The 18,011-nt window shown below is 42.4% G+C and overlaps 1 protein-coding gene across 1 annotated transcript in view; it reads left to right on the top strand.

Moving 5' to 3' along the window:
* The first annotated feature begins 554 nt into the window (after window positions 1-554).
* Window positions 555-18,011, top strand: part of nr6a1a (nuclear receptor subfamily 6, group A, member 1a) — a 50,119-nt gene continuing 32,662 nt past the window's right edge. The window contains exons 1-2 of the mRNA XM_060930670.1: window positions 555-647; window positions 15,437-15,667. Coding sequence (XP_060786653.1) covers window positions 605-647; window positions 15,437-15,667 — 274 coding nt within the window. The 5' untranslated portion in view covers window positions 555-604. The remainder of the gene's footprint in view (window positions 648-15,436; window positions 15,668-18,011) is intronic.

The following is an 18,011-nucleotide window of genomic DNA, read 5'->3' as shown; positions in this document are numbered from 1 at the left end:
TGCATTTGAATGTGAAAAGCTTCTTATGTGTGGCTGCCTAGCAGTGGGAAAGAGGAGGAGGAGGAGGAGGACGGGGGGGGGGTCATAAGCAAGATGTGGCCCTTCTAGCATGGGGCTAACGCTAAGACATGAGTCTGGTGTTGTTATAATTCTGATGACGCAGGCAGTGAAGTGGTTGAGGGTTTAGCAGAGGGGTCCTTGGTCATTTTGCATGAAGGATTCACCTCTGCCTGGGTGCGCACTTTGAGAGAGAAGAGGGAGGAGGCCTGTATTGTTCCGCAAAAGGGAAGGGAAGGGTGGATGGGGGAGAGAGAGAGAGAGAAAAAAATAGGGCTATCAGTTCCACTCAGATAACCCCCCACAACGTCATTGGCCCTCTGGCCATGCCGTGACCCCTGGGGCCTGAACTCAGCAGTCATGTGATCAGGCTGTAAGTGACCAGCAGGCTCGAACAGGAGGAGGAGGATCAGAGCCAGAAGGAGCTGAAAGGAAAGGAGAGGACAGCAGGACAGAGAGAGAGAAAGACCAGAAGGACCGAGAAGGAGAGAGAGATAGAGAGAGAGAGCGTCATGAGGCCTAAGTCCTTCCCGATGAGGATACACTTATGACTGAATGGCAGGAGAGACATGAGATGGATTCATGGGAAGGTGAGTGAAATGGAAAGAATGAGAGAGAGAGAGAGAGAGAGAGAGAGAGAGTGAGCTGGGCTGTTGCTCTTGTTTTTCTTGTTAAGGCTGGATGTGGTGCTGGGGACGTGGACATGTGTCCTAGGTTTAAAGAAAGTATTAGAACGGCAAATACTGTGTGTAGAAATAATCTTTGAATTCTGTCCATCTTAAGAAGTGCAAGTGTGTGACGGTTCATTAAAGGTGCGATAAGAAGATTTCTGTTCTCTTAATATCGCACTGAATACATGATGTAGTAACACTAAGTATTAATGCTTGGATAATTAATTGGTGTTGGAGTCATGGTGAGCTAGTGCAGGCCCGTGAGTGTGTGTGTGTGTGTGTGTGTGGAGGGGGGGGGGGGGGGGGGGGGTATTACATAACAGAGGAAGTGTAAACAGCTGGCTCTGCAGTGACGATTTCGAGAACTGAGAAAACCTCCACTGTGGATGAGCTTTAATGTTAATAATGTGAAGGTTCGAGTGTTTTTGGTTGGGCATGTTTCATCATGCATGATGTTGGGTGTTTATTTATGTGTGTGCGCGTGCGTGCGTGTTAGCTGTGTGGTATGCAGGCTGCATCCCATCTGGAAAAGGTTTTCAGTGCAGCTTTGTTCACGCAATGAGGAATGAGGAGCGGGGGTCAGCAGGACCTGGTGCTCATCTGGCTTAAAAAAAAACCCAACACGCACGCGCACGCACGCACGCACGCGCACAGACCCCCCCCCCCTCCTACTGTAGCCCAAACTTCACCCCTCATTCCTCATGGGTTTTATCGCTTTGACTTCAGTTCCTCCTCAGCTGATCATAAAACCAAACCAGCGTCGTAACATTTGCTCAGCTCAAGAACACCACCGCACAAAAAAAAAAAAACCTCCACGGATATCGTGTGTGTGTGTGTGGGGGGGGAAGAAATCTCAACAAGGAGCTGATTGTTAGTCAATAAAAACGCACGCTTGATGAAATTATTGATCTATCGAAACGTTTTCTCATCCCATCGTCGCCAGCCTTATCGTGAGATCTTTGAAGATTCCAGCCGTCCATGTTTTTTTTTTCCCGTATCTTTTCCTCAACGTTTCAAACGAACGATTCGTTAACGATTCATTAACCTCCTCCGAGTCGTTCGCTCTGTCTGATATGATATTAGCTTCCCGAAGCGTGAATGTTAGTTATTTTTATGCTAATCCACCCGCGTGCTTCTCGGCAGCTTCTTTACAGGGATTCGATGTGATGTCGTCACGTCGCGATGCGAGGTGTGAAGTGTGCTCCCTCGATCGTTTTGTTTTGTTTTTCTTTCATCCATTTGGTGGAATTGTAATGCAGCCCCACACACACACACACACACTGTGAGGTTTAGCCGTATCCAGGTGCCGTTAGTTAGCACGTAAGGGAATGTCGCAGAATTGTGGATTGTATCTTTAATTTTTTTTTTTTTTTGCGGATGGATCTAAATAAAGCTGGCTCAGTTTAAAGGTTTAAATGTGAAAGGCTTCAGTTAAAATGGCGTCAGTCACAGTTGAATATGGCTGAGGGTGGTATGTGAAAACACCATTGTGTGTGTGTGTGTGTGTGTGTGTGTGTGTGTTTCAAAAGCTTCTACTGTACAAAGCCCCACCTCCGCTGCTAATCCTATTGAGCGCGCGGTCCCTGCCCTGCTCCTCTGTTATTGTTACCAACAGGAGGGAGGGGTTGAAGATCTCTCAGGGTCACCCCCTCATCCTTTACCTCCTCTCTGACTCTCTCTTTTTTCCCCCGATGTCACCACCATTTCTCTCTCTCTGCGCTTCCTTTTTTCTATCTTTCCATTTCTCTCTCATCAGTCACTCCTCCGGGCAGGAAGTCACCTCTCAGCGGCATCTGTGGGTGGACTGGGTGGTGAGGGGGTGCTGTGTAGGCTGGTGTGTGTGTGTGTGTGTGTGTGTGTGTGCATACTTATGGGGGAAGGGACTCAAACTTGTGTGTGGATCAATAGCTGTAGAGGAGGTCTGTAAAACAAGATTGAAGTGAGATAGCAAACCCATGCACACTGATGGCTCTTTATACATTTATTCTCTCTCACACACACACACACACACACACACACACACACACACACACACACACACACGTCATCTATCCCTGTTGAACTGAAAAGTCACTGTTTTGACATCATCAGGATCGATTGATCGCGTCTCAGGGCTTCGAACCTCTGGAGCTCAGATTGCCTTTGAAGACGTTTCTAACATGTAACATCTCACGCACACAATTTAGAACGAAAGGTTTGCAGACGTCCTTCAGTTTATAGCGATGATCCTGCACCAGGAAACGCTGCCTCCGTTTTAGGGAAATGATAGATACGATTTTAATTATTGGCACCCTTGGGGATTTTTCTATTCTTCTGTTTTATAATCGCAAAAAAACAAAGTACTTTTAGTTCATGGACATGGATTATTATTCTATCCACATTCACTGGACATGAGCAATCACGCGCTCTGATTGGCTGCTCTCATCAGATACTAGGATATCGGCTCATATACCGTGAGGAGAGAAAAACAAAATGGCGGTGCGTGTTGCTGAACCAGCCGAGGATGAAATAAAAAACTCGACTTGAAAGCAAAACCCCCAAAAATGCCCAAAAATATGGAATAAAAGTATTTGGTGGTAAGAATGTATCCTTTTTTTTCAATAATAATAATTATTATTATTGAAAATTTTACAAATTGCTCCTGTCATTTCGCCGGTTTGTTTACATTCTAAGTGGAAATTTTGTCGAACGTTTTGCATAAAGTTTTTTTTTATTTACTGAATTTGCAAAAAAAAAAAAATGCTCGGTTTCTCAAAATCCAGTGAATGTGGAGAGAATGAAACAGTTATTCCACTCAATCTCGTCGTACATGGATTATAGCCAATGACTCGATTTTGTTTAATAATTATTAATTATTCACTCTGTACTTGAGCTGCTGTAACATCTGAATTTCCCCCCCATAGTGATGAATAAAGGAATATCTGAATATTTTGATATCTACTTATTCTGGGTTTAAAATTATTCTGATCTTGACCTCCTCGGCTCCATTTGGAGCGCTGTGGTCACATGGTTTGAAACGGATAAACAGACACCGACACGCCTCATGTGTTTGTACAAACTCCGAGCTCGAACTCAAAATGGTACGTTATTACACAGCTTATGGCTGCAATAACAATTTAACTGGTAGTCGTCCATCATTTCATTCTTTTCCAAGTGATAAAAGACTTCAGGAGGTAAGAAATTATTAAATTTACAAACGAATTTGCCTTGTTTGGTCGTTGTGTGCACTGTAGCATTGAAACCTGCGTTGACCACACTCTGAGAGAGGATTTGTGATGGTAATCGTGGACGTTTGTCATTTTATCAAGGTTTTTTTTTTTGGTCCAAGTTGTATCACTTTTCGGCCATACTAGAAGAGCTATTAGCGACCGCCATTTGGGATTTGTGTTTACTCATTTCAGATCACGTGATCTCGAGTTTGAGGAGCTCTATAGGCATTGATGCAATAAGAATAATAAATTGGTGATTAAGGGCGAGATGATGATGATGATATGGCAAAAATATCACGATACTCAGGCATTTTTAAAATATCTGATATGTCTCTCAATAAATACAGTAATACAGCTGTGTTTATTTAAAAAAAAAGTTTTTTTTTTTTTTTGTTTATTCCCTTCAAAAATAACACTGAAACAGAGGGGAAGGATCTATTTAAAAAAATAAATAAATAAATAATAATAATAATAACATAATTTTAATACCAGATCGGCTGCTTCTAGTCAGTTTGTAATTCAATTTATTATTAAAAAAACCCCAAACAAACCTTTTTTACAATGTCCACAATATCTCAGAAAAGCATATTGCGACGTAATTTATCACAATATCAATATTGTATCATCGTATCGCCCAGCCCTGTTAGTTTAGTTTTCTATTTAACAGTTATTCCATGAAATCGAGTCGTACATGAGCTGATCACTATAATCCGTATATGACTAGATTGAGTGGAATAACGGTTTTATTCTCTCCACATTCACTGGATTTCGAGAAACAGAGCATTTTTATTTTCATTTTTAGCAAATTCGATAAATAAAAACTTTATACAAAAAAAAGTCCGACAAAGTCATTTCCGTTCAGAATTTAAACAATCCGGCAAAATGACAGGAGCAATTTGTGAAAAATGCAATAATAATAAATTCTTGGGAAAAAAAAAAGATACGTTCTTACCATGGAATACTTTCATTCCGTTTTTTGTTGTTGTGTTTTTATGGTTTTGTTTTCGAGTCGAGTTTTTATTTCGTCCTCAGTTGGTTCAGCAACACGCTCCACCATTTTGTTTTTCTCTACTCACAGTATATGAGCTGATAGCCTAGTATCTGATTAGAGTAGCCAATCAGAGCGCCCGATTGCTCATATCCAGTGAATGTGGATAGAATAATAACATATATTTATTTTTCTAGCTCAAACAGTGTGTGTTTTTTATGCTTATTTTTTGTGAGAAATGAGCGCAGGATGCATCGAAAAGCATCAGATTTGAGTTGGTTAGTTGTACAGCATGACTAAAGTAAGCCAGTGATGGCTATAAGAAGTAAGACAGTAAACAGTAGCTATAGTGATCTCCAATATTATGTTAATAATAATAACAATAATAATGGGAGTAAAATTGCCAATTTTCCCAGACCATTTTAACTCAAAAAAATCTTTCCAGGGATTTAATTTTCCTCCTTATTACATCCCAAAGTGCCGTAATTGTGTATTAAAATCACACACACACAAGGCATTTCACACCAACCTTCCAAAAACTTGGAATTGTGCTTGTTTGTGGAAAACATCCTGACTTTGGCCTTCATATACACTGTAAACCCGAATAAGTTGAGTTTACTTAAAAAAAATTGAGGAAAGTGGTTGCCTTAAAAAAAATAAGTAATTATTAATGATTGAATTGAGTACCTTAAACTTACCAGAAGATTGTAAGTTTAAGGTACTCAATTCAATCATTAATAATTACTTATTTTTTTTAGGCAACCACTTTCCTCAATTTTTTTAAGTAAACTCAACTTATTCGGGTTTACAGTGTAACTCTCTCTCTCTCTCTCTCTCTCTCTCTCTCTCTCTCCTCTTTAGTAAAAAAAATAAAATACATCTGAGATTCCAAGGCCTTAGATCAAAGTACGTGGTAGTATGGCGTAGCTCGTGTTAGAGATAAGAAAGAGAGGACGGTCTGGAGGATTAAAGCCGAGGTTATCTCGCTGACAGCTGATCAATAGAGTCGAGGGCGATCTTGTGATGTTTGCACATAACTCACATATTGATCGTCATTATAATAGCTACAGAAAGTCCAAACGGGCAGAAATCACCCTCAATAGGAACTGGGAACGACTTCTTAGTCGAAAGACCCCTTGTGGTTTCCCTCTCGGCCTTGACGCTTTTCATGCTGCCTTGTTAAGCTAAACTGCTACATTAAGCTAACGTTAAGTGTGGAGTTTTACAGCTGTTCACTTTTACCAAAACCCACGCAATACGCATTTTTGTGTAAATAAGAGAGCAGGCTTTTCAAACAATCAGGTCAGGTGATGACCCAGACCCACTTACAGTGCTGTGAAAAAGTATTCCCCCCCTTTCCCCCTATTAGCACGTTAATGTCTCTAATACAAAGCAGAGAATGACAACTAACCTGAAAAAAGGAAAAAAAAAAATCCTGAACAGGAAACTTGATGTAAAGCTGGAAGTTTCCAGAACTCGGACTGCATTTAAAGATTTATCGTTAATCCTATTTAGGATGTGTAACATCCATCTAATAAATTAATAAACACACGCAATGGGACAAAAGCTTAACCCGTGAACACTTGTTCATTTCAAAAAAATATACATATATCGATATAATCCAACTATTCAACTTTAAACTATTTCTCCATGGCCTATTCCAAAGATTTAAAAGCGTTCACTCTGGAAAGCATGCGGCAAATGAAGGAATCTTGGGGGGGCGCAAATACTTTTATTACAGCACTGTATTCAAACACAGAGGTTGCTGAATGACCAAAAAAAAGCAGCTTACTTCTTCATTAACAAATGCTAATGAGAGAAGCTGAGACGGCTTCAGGACTCGGAGGGGGAGGAAGCGGACGGCTTTCTTATGCAATCCTCCGATTCATTCACGCTTCAGCTTGGGGTCAGTGTGGGAAAAACATAAAGACTGTACCTTCAAGGGTACGCTTAAAGCTTTTAAAGGGAATTACGCTCCAATGATGAACCTTAAATCATTTTCTGAAAGGCGTTTCCACATTTCCAGGTGAAAGAAGTTCTATCGATTTATATTATCACCCTTTTTTTCCTGGAGAACGAGTGGAAAAGTACAGCAGCGTTGGAATGATCCATCCTCATCCTCAAATCTAAACTAGTTTAATTCTAACGGAATAAAAAAGCAGCTCTTCTTACTCCTTCTATCTCTCTGAACCCATCCTCCATTTTCTATCCACACTCCTTCATCCAGTCTTCCCATCCTCCGAAACGAACGCGCATTAGCATAAACCTCCCCCCTTCAGTAATAACAATGGTATCTTCCTCCTCCTCGGAGCTCTTAGTATTAGTATTATTAGTATGATATATTTAAATTTTAATTTCTACACTTTCTGAATTGCTAGCATCACGGATACACTTTTAAACTTTTTTTTAATATTACACCTAGAGCGTACCTTTAACATGATTTAAAGTACAGAGTCGTGATGTTGGTAGTAAATTTAGTAAATATTTAACGACGCATGTTTTAATAAGAGCACTCCAGTAACAGTTCTGATTATTGCCTTCATTTATTTATACCCAAAAAATTGTCCAGAAATGATGTGTTTTGATATTCGTACAATTAAGCAGCTCAAGTGAAAGCTTGAAGTAGTTTTATTCCACTTTATGATTATAAATAAACCCAAAACAGGTATTTTCTTCCACTGCGAATGCACCTTTAAGCCTGTATTATTTATATAATTAAAATAAAAGAGCAAAGAAAAATGTAGTGACTTGAATCGAATCGACTGCAACTTCATGGTCAGCGTGTAAATATAATAATACAGTAAATATAATCACGTGCATCTGTTAAACAGCTCCTGATTTATTTACTGCAATAAATCGAGGTGTACGGTAATGAAGACTGTAGTCAGATAAGGAGCGACGGCTGAGCTCGTGACGTTAATTAACACGCATTTGCTTTTTAGTTGAAGGCAAAATTTAATTCTTCCTGTAATCAAAAATGCACAAATAAATGTCGTTTTATTGGTCAAAAGTGTGTTATAAACTGTAGTGTGTGTGTGTGTCGGAAACATGAACATCTGTCGTGAAGCAGCGGTGTGTAAAAAGAGCTGATCTGGCAACTCGTGCTCCTGCTGAAGTTTGGAATGAAACCAGGCCTGACCTCCAGCTAACAATGCACAATTTAATAGAGCCAATAGGGGGTCTGAGCAATCTGTGTGTGTGTGTGTGTGTGTGTGTGTGTGTGGGGAGGGAGGGATATACAGCCCAAGGCAAAGGGTTCAAGATGAGGCTGAATGCTGCTTTTTGCTTTCCCCCTCCCTTCCTGGTGTAAAACCTGCTGTTTGTGTGTGTGTGTGTGTGTGTGTGTGTGTGTGTGTGTGTGTGGTGGGGGTTTCTGTTTGCAAAATAAATAAAATAACAACAACAACAACAACTAGTGCTAACTTTTCAGCAAGGACTAAACTTCAGAATCAAACAATCCCCGGCTCCAATCACTTTTTCCTCGTGTGTGTGTGTGTGAGAGAGAGAGAGAGAGAGAGAGAGAGAGAGCGTGTGAGTGAGTGAGAGAGCAGCCTGAGACGGAGGCGGGCTTCATGAGGTGACGCTGTGGGATCAAGTGGGTGAAGGTGTGAGGGAACTCCAGGTTTATATGGTGGCCATGCACTTGAAAGAGAGGGGCGACAAATTTGGCCAATCAAAGAGGGTCGACGTGTGAATAAAGGAAGCCGGCGCTGGGAGCGGCGCTCTCTCACTCTAGGAAGTCGGCCATTTCACGTAGGCTGGCTGATAATTTACGATCACGAATGCATCCTGCATAACACTACTCGCGCTGTAAGAACCAGGCAAATGGTCTGCAGAGGAGGGACGTCAGTGTTACTGTAAAGCATTTGGACTCCTTTTAATGACAAAGAAACCAACACGGGGCCTTCAAACAGGCTCACAGCGTTTATAACGCGTCTATTACACGACAGGTTTTACAAGGGGGTGAATACTTATGCAATCATAACCTTTGCATAAACCTTTGCAGACTGTACTGGATCTTTGTCCCGTTTCAGTGTTACGGGATATTTTGTGTAGATCCACGACACAATCCAGTGATTTGTTTAGCGCTGTTTCCGGCAGAAATTCTTGCAAAGTACAAACCTTAATTCTCCTCAAGAACACTTTCGGATTCGTCGCTGAAAGGAGAACTGAAGGCAATTTTTTTTTTTATCATCAAACTTCTATTTATCTCATTTTATTAAATATCGGAATGCATTTTGATCGCTATTTTGTCACTGCTATAGCAAGTTATGAGTGTTTGAAATATGCTCTGTAATATATCAGTCCATATGTCAAAGCAACGGGCGTAAACGAGATTCGTTGAGACCTGTTCGAGACATCGTAGGACGGAAGTAAAACGTACAGCGGAAATCAAAGTGACCGACATCTGCCAACGTTGTCAAAAGACGTGCGCGCCCTCTTTCGAATGCTGACGTAATCAAGCCGGAAGTTTTGTTTGTTTTGATAGAGATCAGGAAAGTTTGAAAAAAGTAGGCAGTAATCATCATTTAAACGCGTTTTTGTGCAATACTTCGTTTGGAAAACAGTTTTCAAAATGGCAGCACTGACACCTGGCTGACACTTCACGTTTCGAAGTCTCGCACAAGTCTCGTGAAGATCGCGCGGATAAGCGACGCCTGGCGTGGACCAAACGAACTAAATTCAACACGGCTAAAAACCGAACAGGCCGATAAGTATAATATTTAATTGCAGTTAGTTGCCAATACGAGTCACGATATAAGGTTACTAAAACCGAAAACGTAATTGAATAACACGTTAATTAAGAAATAAAGCAAGTTTAAAAATGACTTCAGATCTGCATTAACCAAAATGCTGCGTAAAAATATTCATTCATGTTTGTTGGTTTTGTTACTTTCCTGTTTTCATGTGTCTCAACGGCAACACTTAATAGCATCGAATAAATTTTGTACAGATCTGTGTGTGTGTTAGATTTCTTGGTTTTGTTTTTCATTTCTCCGCTCTCTAGCACCACCGACGGAGACTAGCGTAGCTAGCATTTCTGTTCTTATCTCACCAGTGTTGTGACGTGTGTCGGTGGTTTCCTTCTTCTGGAGGAAATTAAATGTTTTGGGCGAGTCATGATTATTTAATCCATGTTTTGGATTCATTTGAGTAATTCTAATAACGAGACCGTGAATGACAGGCTCACTCCGGCCCCGTCTAGTCCAGAAGGAACGATCTAAAGTGGGCCACCTTATGGGCGAAATAAATACTGCAAGCTATATACACTATATACAAGCTATATATAGAAGCGATATCCACTCTAGGAATACTGACCTATTTGCCAGAAAGAATCCAAAACAGCAAGGAATTGGCCAAGAAGAATCAATTTTTGTTGAACTGCAAGACATTAAGGCTTAATTAGTCCATAACTTCATTAATAATTGTAATGAAGCAAATCTGGGTAGAAGTTCTATGCACCCTAGGTTCCCCTACCTTCACGCCAGAAAGAATCAAAATCGGTGAAGAATTGAGGGAGAAGAAGCGATTTGTGTGGAAACTGCTCGTTAGGGATTGATTAATTACTCCATATCTTCATTATTAATTGCAGTTATGCATATTTGGGTTGAAGCTACTATATGCACCCCAGGCAGTCCGACCTTCCTGCCAAAAATAATAACAATCTATGAAGAATTGAGAGAGAAGAAGCGATTTTCGTGAAATGTGGACAACACCGGATGGATGACAGACGACGGACAACACAACACATGATGGCATAAACTCGTCACCTGTCGGCTGGATGAACGAATAAACTGGCTTTTTTTTCTTGGAATGTGCATGAAAAGATGGAGAAGAAGAATAACGTGATGTTGTACCGATTTTTGGTTTTACAATCGGATCTGGCTGATCCTGAAATTACACCACAAAATGCTTTTTCCCCCCAAAATCGTAGCCGTCATAGATAAAATTAAGTTATTCCACAAAATTGAGTCGTACACGAGCTGATAGTTGTCTACAATCCATGTACGACGAGATTGACTATGGAATAACTGTGGAATAACTATTTTATTCTATCCATGTTCACTGGATTCTAAGAAACGGTAGTCTCGCTAACGCGACAAAGCTCTATGAGCTATTGGTCTGGCCAAGATATTAAGCCCAACCGTTTCCCAGAGCCCGTGGTTGACCCGCCTCCCTGAAATGCCTCAGTTTGCTACTGGTCGAAGCCAGAAAAGGCTGTGACGAAGCTTAAACCAATCACATCACTCTTTCCTCTGACGTATGCGACGCGACGGGGCTAACTGGTAGATTAAACTCTTACCGAAGCCGGTCGGGAGCAAGGCGAAAACGTCCTTCCTTTCAATAAATACCTCCAGGGCTGCTCTTTGCTCCGTTTTCAATGAGAACTTCCCGTTGAATGCTTTCAATACAGCATCTATGCGTAATAGATGTGGAAGCGTGAATGAAGCGCTTCCGGCATAGATTCTGTAAACAATCTATGGCTTCCGGTCGCAGTTCTACTACGTCAGTGCCTTGAACACGCCTCTACCCAGGGCCGTTGGAGATGCTCAAAGTTGATTGGTTCCTGATTTTTCGGGAGCTTGGAAGAGCTGTAGATAGCTTGCCTTGCCAGACTAAGCTCGCAACAGGCCCTCGTGTTGCGTCACGCTTAGGATGGGCGGGCCCAGGCTAAAGAAACGGAGCATTTTTATTTTTATTTTTTGCAAATCCAATAAATAAAAACTTTATACAAAAAAAAAACCCTCCGACAAATTATTTCTGCTTAGAATGTAAAGAAACTGGTGAAATGATGGTTGCAATTTGGGAAAAATGTGATAATAATTCTTGAAAAAATTAAAAAAGGCACGTTCTTACAATGAAATACTTTCATTCCATATATATATATATATATATATATATATATATATATATATATTTATATATTTTTTTGTGTGTATTTTTTATGGTTTTGTTTTCGAGTCGAGTTTTTATTTCGTCCTCGGTTGGTTCAGGAACACACTCCACCATTTTGTTTTTCTCTACTCATGGTATATGAGCTGATATCTTAGTACCTGATTACAGTAGCCAGTCAGAGCATGCGATTGCTCATATCCCGTGAATGTGGATAGAATAATTTTTTAACGTGGCTCTGTCTACGTTCTTGCTGGAACAAATGTAATTTCGACATTAATGCAGTCGTAATACAGCAACAAAACTGCAACACGGATTTATTTCTAACACCAGCGTCAGCGTTTCTTTTTTTTTTTTTCCGTAGAGGAGTTGATGTGTTGTAAATGGGGAAAAAAGGAAAGCCCACTGAGCAGCATAAGCCTAATCCATCATTCTTTGTGTGTCTGGATCGCGGCGGCGGCTCCTGCAGGGCCGGTACAGTACACTAAAGCTTTCGCTCAGCGCCTCAGGCAGCTCAAAGCCCCGCACATTCACATGGTAATCCACTGCTAAGGCTTTTTTTCCAGCTCTTCATTTAACAGATTAATTCCTAGCCTCTCGCGGGTAGAGAAAGTCCTTGCTCATCGTCGGTGGAACGGTTGTAAGAGAAGCAGTCTTGTTTGAATCCCAGAACTCTTTCCAGCAGTCAGACTCCTTCTGTGACCCCGAGAAGGCCACCGTCGTTGCCGCCGCTGCCGCAGCGGGGCCTTACAAAAGGAAAGCCACGCAGCAGCAGGGCTTTTCAGAGCCACTGTAATCGTACTGTCTCTCATACAAGAGTAAATGGCATGTCAGAGGGTTTGAATGGCCTGTTCTTGACTCCGCTGTAACGACAGGCGCGAGGAACTCCCTCTCATACGGAAGGAGAAAAGGCTCTGGGCCATGACCCTGCTTTTATGACTTGAACTCTTCGTTAATAGCCCCCCAGCCCCGGCAGTTGACCCCACTGCATTCTCCAGCAACTGCAGCTTTTTCCTTCTCTCGCTCTTCTCTCTCTTTTTCTCTCTCCCTCTCTCTCTATCTTTTTCTCTCTCTTTCTCTTTCATTCTTTGTGTTTCGTGTCTGAATTTCTTTAAGTCTCTGGAGCACCACTACAGTGATTTCATTGGCTGTTTTCTCTAGTAATACGTCTCTGTCATTTCTTCAAAATAACTTCAGAGTGACTCGGCATTGAAGCTGTCCCGAGTCTATCTCTGCGAAGAGGGAGGACGGGGCGAGGAGGGGAGGGGAGGGGGTCGAGACTCCAGAAGGCCACTGAAATCACTAACGGATCTCGTTGAAGGATGAAGATGAACAGAGCGAGGCAATGCTCGCGTTTCCACCACTCGGAGTCTCAACCCTCTTCCTGCTCAGTCAGCTGTGACGCAGTGGTCATGAGCTGGCATGATCCCCCTCAGCACCACACCACACCACATGGCGCTACCACACCACACCACATGGCGCTACCACACCACACAGTGCTACCACACCACACCACATGGCGCTACCACACCACACAGTGCTACCACACCACACCACATGGCGCTACCACACCACACAGTGCTACCACGCCACACCACATGGCGCTACCACACCACACCACACCACATGGCGCTACCACACCACACAGTGCTACCACACCACATGGCGCTACCACACCACACAGTGCTACCACACCACACCACATGGCGTTACCACACCACACAGTGCTACCACACCACACAGTGCGACCACACAGCGCTACCACACCACATGGCGCGATCACACCACACGGTGCTACCACACCACATGGTGCCACCACACCACACCGTGCTACCACACCACATGGTGCCACCACACCACACCGTGCTACCACACCGCGCCACCACACCACACGGCACTACCACACCACATGGCGCCACCACACCACACGGTGCTACCGTACCAGACCGCACCACACAGCGCTGCCACACCACATGGTGCTACCACACCACACGGCGCCACCACACCACACGGCGCTGCCACACCACACCACACGGCACCACCACACCACACGGCGCCACCACAAGGTGCTACCACACTACACTACGGGGTGCCACCACACCACACGGTGCCACCACACCACACGGTGCTACCACACCACACAGCGCCACCACACCACACTACATGGTGCTATCACACCACACGGTGCCACCACACTACACGGTGCTACCACACAACACGGCGCCACCACACTACATGATGCTACCACACCACACCACACGGTGCCACCACATGGTGCCACCACACCACACGGTGCCACCACACCACACGGCGCCACCACACCACACGGTGCTACCACACCACACCACATGGCGCCACCACACCACATGGTGCTACCACATCACGCCACATGGCGCTACCACGCCACACAGCACTACCACACCACATGGCGCTACCACACCACACGGCGCTACCACACCACATGGGGCTACCACACCACACAGCGCTACCACACCACATGGCGCTACCACACTACACCACACGGCGCTACCACACTACACCACATGGCGCTACCACACTACACCACACAGCGCTACCACACTACACCACATGGCGCCACCACACCACACAGCACTACCACACCACACCACACAGCGCCACCACACCACATGGCGCTACCACACCACACCGTGTTACCACACCACATGGCACTACCACACCACACGGCACTACCACACCACACCACACAGCGCCACCACACCACATGGCGCTACCACACCACACCGTGTTACCACACCACATGGCACTACCACACCACACAGCACTACCACACCACACCACACAGCGCCACCACACCACATGGCGCTACCACACCACACCGTGTTACCACACCACATGGCACTACCACACCACACGGCACTACCACACCACACGGTGCTACCACATGGGGCTGTCACACCACACAACCATCTGCTCAAGGTCTCGCTGAAAGAAGAGTGCACTCTGTCTGCCTGCTTTATTTTAGGGATTTCGTGACTTTTTTTAAAAAATTAGAATTATGATTTTAAACGTTTTTAAATTCTTGAAGTGTTTTTCTGTGTCCTGTATTTTTCTAATATTTTATTTGGGGGGGAAAAAGAGAGTCTGTCCATATTTGTCTATTTTAAATAAAGGTATTAATAAAATACTTTAAAAAAGCAATTCTTTTTAGGGTTATGGATTCACAATATTTTTAAGTGCAGATTTTTTCTTTTTAAGTGCATTTTTTTTCTTGTATTAAAAAAATCCCTTGTATTTTTACATTCTGTAAACAAACAAACAAACCCCCAGATTTTCCTCTGTAGAAAAAAAAAATCCCCCCCCCCCTTCCATCGAGTGTGTTGAGTGATTTGATTGTGTGGCGCTGGCGAGGGCCGAGGGAGTAAACGTAACCTTCAGTGTGACACTGGGTGTTCGGCGAAACTCGGACGGGAGTGAAAGCTGACACTGCAGTGAGTCATCCAGAGAGAAGTGACTCCTGCTTCAGCGTCATTTAGTCATGCGTGTGTGTGTGAGACCCACTGTGTCTTCATTTGCTGTGCTCGGCTGTCAATAGAGTGCTAACCCTATTTCTCCCTCTGTGTGTGTGTGTGTGTTAGATGACCAGGCTGAGCAGCGCTCCTGTCTCATCTGCGGAGACCGCGCCACCGGACTGCACTATGGCATTATTTCCTGTGAGGGCTGCAAGGGCTTCTTCAAGCGCAGCATCTGTAACAAGCGCGTGTACCGCTGCAGCCGTGACAAGAACTGCGAGATGTCACGCAAGCAGCGCAACCGCTGCCAGTACTGCCGCCTGCTCAAGTGTCTACAGATGGGCATGAACAGGAAAGGTGAGACATGAACCAGGGAGAGAGAGAGAGAGAGAGAGAGAGCATCTTCAATCTGTTCACCAACACTGACACTTCACTTACTCTGAACTGTAGCTCTACAATAATAACTTTAAAAAACCCACTCTAATTATTACTGCGTTTTCTTTTATACTGTATAATAAACAGCCGTATTTTGATTGAAATATTAGTCATGGATGCCGATATACACACCATATTATTCTATCCACATTCACTGGATATGAGCAATCGCACACTCTGAGTGGCTACTGTAATCAGATACTAGGCTATCAGCTCATATACTGTGAGTAGAGAAAAACAAAATGGCGGAGCGTGTTGCTGAACCAACCAAGGATGAAATAAAAACTCGACTCGAAAACAAAATCCCCAAAAATACAAAAAAAAGCAACAAAATATGGAATGAAAGTATTTGATGGTAATAATTTTTTTTTTATTGAATTTGCAAAGAATAAAAATAAAAATGCCCCGTTTCTCAAAATCCAGTGAATGTGGAGAGAATAAAACAGTTATTCCACTCAATCTTTTCATACATGAGTTATAGCCATCAGCTCATGTACGACTCGATTTCATGGAATAGCTGTTATTTATTCTATCCACATTCACTGGATATGAGCAATTGCACGCTCTGATTGGCTACTCTACTACTAGGATATCAGCTCATATACCATGAGTAGAGAAAAACAAAATGGCGGCGCGTGTTGCTGAACCAACCAAGGATGAAATAAAAACTCGACTCGAAAACAAAACTCCCAAAAAATACAAAAAAAAAGCAAGAAAATATGGAATGAAAGTATTTCATGGTAAGAATGTATCTTTTTTATTTTCAAGAATTATTATTATTATTATTATTATTATTATTATTGCATTTTTCACAAATTGCTCCTGTCATTTCGCCGGTTTATTTACATTCTAAGCGGAAATTATTTTGTTGGACTTTTTTTTTTTTTTTGTTTAAAGTTTTTATTGATCAAATTTGCAAAAAATAAAAATGCTCCATTTTTCAAAATCCAGTGAAATGTGGAGAGAATAAAACAGTTATTCCACTCAGTCTCGTTGTACATGGATTATAGACAACTCTGTCAGCTAATGTACGACTCGATTTCATGGAATAACTGTTAAATGTATTAAAATCGTGACAATTGACGTTTTAAGTGCGTCGTGGATCATCAGTGCCTCCAGCGTGCAGCTGAACGAGGGCGATATGACAAAAAGATCACATCACGATACTGAAACACCTCACGTATCCTGATATTAAGGTTTGTTAACAAAGTTGTTACATTTCAAAAATTGTACACGTAGAGTCTTTCATTAAAAACTAATTATTTGAAAGTTCCTTCATAACGATTTTAAAAATTCTAAACAGTTAGACTGTCTAAAACAAAATCTTTAAAGGATAAGGCAACTTTTGTACAGTGTGTGTAATAGGAGAAAAACATATACGTAATCAATTCCGTTAATTATTTCCATTATATATCGAACATGAAAAAATATTTTTAACTTTTGAAATCATGAATTGACACAGAGGAGCCGAAGTTGGAGGAGGCAGCCATTTTGAGATTGTGGGCAACTATAAACCAATCAGAATCTTTCGTTAATGTGCCTCGCTCTGATCTGTGACGTCACTGGGCCCATGAAAACAGTGTTTACAGACAGATCACTGTGATTAGGAGTCCCGGCGGGTGGCTTGTATTCGATTCGTTTATATCCCGACCTTGTCAGCTGTCAGATTTATGTTCATGGACCCGGTAAGCTGGTAAATAATATTTATTTATTTTTTTCTTTACCAAATTCTAACAGAAAACGAGAGCGCCCGAAAGGGAAAACCGAGCCGAGCCGCTTCGCGCATGCGCAGTAGGCTTGGTAGGACAAATCCAAATAGGAGTCATTCAGGATTCAGCCATGTTTTTGCTCCGTGTTTTTACTCGACCAAAGTTCTACAGTATTATGAGCTTTAAGTTGCATAAATAAAACCATTTGGTGAAACTTTGAAGAAGCGATTGTACTGGTTTTTTACCTTATTACCATGAAGCACTGAAGAGTTCTTTTCAGTGGTGGGCCGCATGACGTCACGCAGTAGATCAATATGGCGGAACGCATCTTCGCTGAGCTCAGCGCAAGCCCATATTATTAAAAGTTAAAAGATACTGTTATGCGGTCTGTTCTTTCTCTATAAATTCCATGATCGATTACTTTATATATTTATCTATCTATTTGTGGTGATTTTGTACAAAAGTTGCCTTATCCTTTAAAAGAGTCGCTGAGTTTTGGATTTAGTTGCATTGTGTTGTCATTTTCCCCACAGCATACATCATGAAAATGTCTTCAG

The sequence above is a fragment of the Neoarius graeffei genome, chromosome 10 (genome assembly GCF_027579695.1).
Source record: "Neoarius graeffei isolate fNeoGra1 chromosome 10, fNeoGra1.pri, whole genome shotgun sequence".
Taxonomy (NCBI): domain Eukaryota; kingdom Metazoa; phylum Chordata; class Actinopteri; order Siluriformes; family Ariidae; genus Neoarius; species Neoarius graeffei.
This window is presented reverse-complemented; position numbering and strand designations above follow the sequence as displayed.